This window comes from Colletotrichum truncatum (assembly GCF_014235925.2).
Source record: "Colletotrichum truncatum strain CMES1059 chromosome Unknown Contig_0004, whole genome shotgun sequence".
NCBI lineage: Eukaryota > Fungi > Ascomycota > Sordariomycetes > Glomerellales > Glomerellaceae > Colletotrichum > Colletotrichum truncatum.
In genome coordinates, this window is record NW_027222401.1 from 221,104 (window position 1) to 226,035 (window position 4,932).

At 57.3% G+C, this 4,932-nt stretch overlaps 2 protein-coding genes across 2 annotated transcripts; one reads left to right on the forward strand and one right to left on the reverse strand.

Moving 5' to 3' along the window:
* CTRU02_206845 (Ubiquitin thioesterase OTUB1) lies at positions 1–2,586 on the forward strand (the record flags this gene model as incomplete). The annotated part of the gene is made up of 4 exons (XM_070204788.1): positions 1–10; positions 556–980; positions 1,067–1,130; positions 1,367–2,586. The coding sequence occupies 4 exons, from the start codon at positions 1–3 to the stop codon at positions 2,584–2,586; spliced, it is 1,719 nt and encodes a 572-aa protein (XP_070061321.1).
* Positions 2,587–3,924: 1,338 nt separating this feature from the next.
* CTRU02_206846 (lipoyl transferase) lies at positions 3,925–4,932 on the reverse strand (the record flags this gene model as incomplete). Its single annotated transcript, XM_036733059.1, has 1 exon — positions 3,925–4,932. One exon carries the CDS (start codon positions 4,930–4,932, stop codon positions 3,925–3,927), a length of 1,008 nt encoding a protein of 335 aa, XP_036575190.1.

Here is a 4,932-nt window from a genome sequence, read left to right on the forward strand (position 1 = left end):
ATGTCGGAGGGTACGCCATGAACTTAGGAGGAGGAGCGGCAGCAGCACCAAGGGGAGGCCCGGGATTGGGAGGTGTAGGAGTGTTGGGAGGAGAAGACTTGGACGATTACAACTTCCCACCAACCCCGCTGGGAGTGGGTTCGTCTTCGGGTGCAAACTGTATTGGGATGGGCTTAGCATCCGCTGGCCCTCACGGCCACAGCATGGGCACCCCCCTGGCCCACGGCGGCCATGCACTGAACGGTAGCTTAGGGCCGGGCATGGGGGGGATAGGGATGGCGGGAATGGCCATGGGGCTGGGCGCCAGTCCACTGCAATCGCCGTCGCAGCCGCCGTCGCAATCACAATCACGGTCGCAGTCACTGTCTCTGGCCTCTGGTGGGGTCGGGGAAGCTGCAGGTGGGGGTACGAGTACAGGTGCAGGTGCGGGTGCAGGTGCTCCTGCTATTATTGCAATTGCGACAACACCTTCTGCATCTCGTTCTATTGCTACCACAGCGGGAGCAACAGCAGCACCACCATTACTACCGCTACCACCAACAGTACCTCCCCCAGCTGCACAGGGAACGACGCCTCTACCTGCTGGAAACGGCCTGTATTCCTCCTCGCCTTCCCCCGCTGGCCACCGTCACAACCACGTTGCCTCCTTCCACCACAGCCCAGGCGCATCCTCAGTGACCACGTCCTCCTCCCATTCCCATTCCCACTCCCACTTCCACCACGCTGGAGCTTCTTCAACCTTTTACAACTCCTCCAATTCCAACTCCAACTCCGTCACAGCACCAAGCATCGCCAACTCCACGAGCACTCGCCCGTCCACCATGGAGCCCGGCGAGCCTTCCGACCTCGCTGCCCAGGAAGCCGCCGCCCGGGAGTACCAACCACAGCTCGAGGGTCCATTGGTGGGCGACAAGATCACAAGCGATGCCATCACCGATGAGTATGCAAAAGCCGACGATATCTACGTTGCCAAGACCATCGTGAGTTCCTCTCTCTTTCTTTGCCACTCAAACCGCACTGTCACCGAACAGTAACTAAACTGCACCGCCCTTGCGCCGGTTTACAGGCACTTCCACAGACGTATTCGCACTACCGACCGATTCAAGGCGATGGAAACTGCGGCTGGCGAGGTGAGTTTGGATTTCGCGATCACGTCCATTTCGTGCACGCCCTACCCCGCATTACCAGCCCTCGACAAAGTGGGAGGACATTCCAGTAAACGTGACCTCCCAAGTCGGCCACTTTACCTGTAAACTAGCCACACAACGTTTGGCACTCGTGGAGGTCATGAGATGATGGCATATTGCGGGGAGAAGCGGGATTTCCAGTAGTCAGTGGACGATTGAGCTAACTGCTTCTTCTACAGCAATTGGTTTTTCCTACTTCGAGCAGCTAGTCAACAACGGCGACCAGCAGCAGATCCTCGGCGAGGTGGCGCGCATCACGAGTCTTAATCAGTACCTCCTCAATGTTGGCGGCTACGATCGGATGCTGTTCGAGGACATGGTGGATGAGACGATTGCCCTCCTGAGAGACCTGGCACAGAACATCGCCAATCAGCAATTGGCCATGCATATCCTCGTCCAGCGCTTCAATGACCAGGACGCCTCCAACGCAATCATCTACCACCTGCGCCTTTTGGCGAGCTCGTGGTTGAAGGGCAACGCCGATGCCTACGTGCCCTTCATTCCGGGTGACACGGGTATTGCCGGCTACTGCAGTGAGCTCGAGCGCCCCAACAGAGAGATTGAGCATCTCGGCATCCAGTTGCTTGTTCAAGTCTTGCTGAAGCCTGTCAACTTCGTGTTGGAAATTGCCTACCTTGATCGCAGTGCCGGAAGCCAGGTCAACAGCTACCGTCTCCCCGACGAAGCCGCTGGCCAGGACCCCGCCAATTTAGGCCCAATCATCTACCTTCTATACCGGCCTGATCATTACGACATTCTGTACAAATCTCCACCAAACCCGGCACCCTTGAACCTGCAGGTCAATCGAGCAACGTCCTTTTCTCACCGACAGGAGATTACGAGTGTAACTCCGTCGCTGCACTCTTTCACCAACATCGATTATAGCCCCTTGGCTATGCTACCCGGCTTCGGCGGCCCGTCTTCCGGTCTTTCCTCTGCCCTTTCTTCTCTCGGCTCACCCACCACCACGTCGCCGCTGCCGGACGCTTACGATCCTCCGCCGCAGCCACCCTGGCTGACTACGCCCTACTCCGACCACCTACATCAACAACAACAGCAGCCCCTAACTGCTGCTCGTGTGCAGCCGCAAGCGCCACCCCAGTCACAACAATCTACCCCTGCCCCTGGAAAGCCATCACAGCCTGTTGATTACCAGCTGAGGTTCAGCCACCAATGCTGGCACCTCAGCAACTCCGGCTCAGCGCAGCCCTCGATGTTGTCCTCACAGCCAAGTTTTCCAGAGCCCAGCTTCACCACAGCCATGTTTAAGAACAGCCACTTCAACAAGGCACATTACCAGAACCCACATTTCCACCCGGAAGAATGGACGCCCGATGATGATGGCCATGAAAGAATCCCAAGTATCAAGAAGAAGGGACGGCTCAAAGCGGAGCACTAAATGGCCACAATGGGACAACGGCACCATTGAATCGTGACGGACGTCCAAAATGCCTCATTTCCCGGAGGGCGCTATGCCGCCCACACAACATATTGGATGCAGACGTTCGAGACTTGATAGTAAGAGTGTACTCATGGTGTGCGAAAAGGGTAGCGAGCTGCGAAACAAAGATATCCGAGACCGAGCAAACTTTGGGGGCCTAGTGATGGCCAAGGATTATGCATGATTGGAGATTTAAAACTGATTCATTTGGCTTACTGTGATTGTAATTTTCTCATTTCGTTTTTGCTCACGGGGAATGGAATCATGACTTATGATGGGGGGTTATCTTCATGGCTTTGGCGGGACGGCTCAATCCTCAGGTTGATACTCATCATAGCATCGGCGTTGATTCTAATACTACTGAATGTGGATGTAGCGACTTTGGACTTTCCATTTCTCTCTACTACCACCGTAACCTTCAATGCTCGCCACCCGACCGGGCATTAACTGCTCCAATTATCTAGTGCCCATCATGGTAGTATAGGAGACCACTGCTTGCCGGAGACGGGCCTTGGCACGCCTTGTAACACGGGACAGGTATTCGCGTCTCTGGGAAGCAAACGCCGGGACCCGCTGAAGCGGCGTAGACGCGCGCTGATCAGATCATACTGGCATGCCGTGCGTGGCATGGGAAAGTCTCACCTCCCCCCCGTTGGCAGTTTTTGGGCGATGGACCCGTCAAAACGTGTCTCGCATGTCGTGAGCAATGGCGTGCTTCCTGTCTTGGTGCCCGCCAACAGTCTTTTCTTGGTTCGTATCACCGATGGGTGTTGACAGTGGGTTGTTTTTCAATTTATTTCTTTACTTTTACTTTGAATCCCGGCATCGGGTTTGCAACCCAGGCATGTCTAGTGTCTTTTGAGTACAAAAAAGTGGCCCATGATCTGATGGTCAGCGACACATCAGACTTGGTTGTAGGATGCTGCCAAGGCGATAAGAAAATTGGGGGGGGGGGTATCTTTACATGGGTGGTATACATGAATTAGTATGTTACAGCGTTCTCGGCAGTCAGTCCCCCCTCTCCGCCGACAGACGTGGCAGCCTAGGCAAAACAGCTTCGGCCCCGCGACAACAGCGCCATGACCGAGCCGGGGCAGCCCGGAGAGCTCGCCGCGAAGACTGATAACAGAAACGGAACGGAAGGTAAGGTTTGTAAGCGCAGCTTCATGCGTCTCGGCCGACAATGATCAGGACTGCTCAAGATGAGCACTGCATGCGGCACAGGGGGGAGTTTCCGAGCTGGAAAATGCAGATTGTCGAAGTGCCTCCTTCGTCTGCCCCGGGCGAAAACCGGGATTAATCTAGACGGTGAAGCACCGTCCCATTCGCGGGCTGTACCCCCAGCCGCTTAGCAAACTCGTCAACCCACCTCCGCGCATACCACTCCCTCCCAGCCCTCTCGTCCCCAGCAGCTCTCCAGGCTTCCCACGTCCCGGCTCCGACTTCCGTCTGCACGCTTGTGGCCGTCTTCCCCTCCAGCCCGCACGGCACGAACCTCGCCCAAGGGTTCGTCTTCTCGCCGCCGTCGACCACGACATCGACGTTCAACGCTGTGCCCAGACCCGAGATATGCCGGCGGAGGTGGACGCCCATGGCGGCGAGCTTGCGTTCCTGGCCTCCTGGACGCGACCTCGCCGACTCGGCCCAAACGCCCGGGTCCTCTTCTGACAGGTATGTCCCTAAGCCCGGCCCATCCGCGAGAACCGCCTGGGTTGTCTGCTCGAGGAGGCGGGCGTAAGAGCGGACGGTTTGGTGGGGGTAGTATTCGCTATGCAGGTCGATAATGGGCCAGAGCACGATCTGGCCGGGGCCGTGGTACGTCGTTAAACCTCCGCGGTCTGTTTCAATCACTTCCGGGATGTACTCCCGCTCTCCCTCTGTCCTTGTATTTCCGGCAGCGTCAAGAGTGATCGTTAACGGTCGTCTCAGTCTATCCGATTGTTCTCCCGTCAGCAACTTCTGCCGACGGCCGAGAGTGTACGTCGGCGCCGGCGTGAACGAGATGACGAGCGGCGACGGGGCGCGAGCGGTTGGTGCCGACTTCCATTCGAGAAAGGCATGACGGAGGGAATCTTGGAACTCTGACGCCGCGGTATACGACGGGAACGTGCCGCTTGTCGGGTCGGAGGAGATGTGGATGTGCCTCACTGCACTCGGCTCCGCGCCGTCATCGTCGGAGAACACGAGCTTCGAAACGGTTTGCGAGGAGCTCCATCGCGCCTGGGCTGGTGCCCGGTGTGAGGCGCGGGAGAGTTGGCGCGCGGAAGATGCGCAGAGGCGGCAAATGCTTCGAGGAGGCCCCAT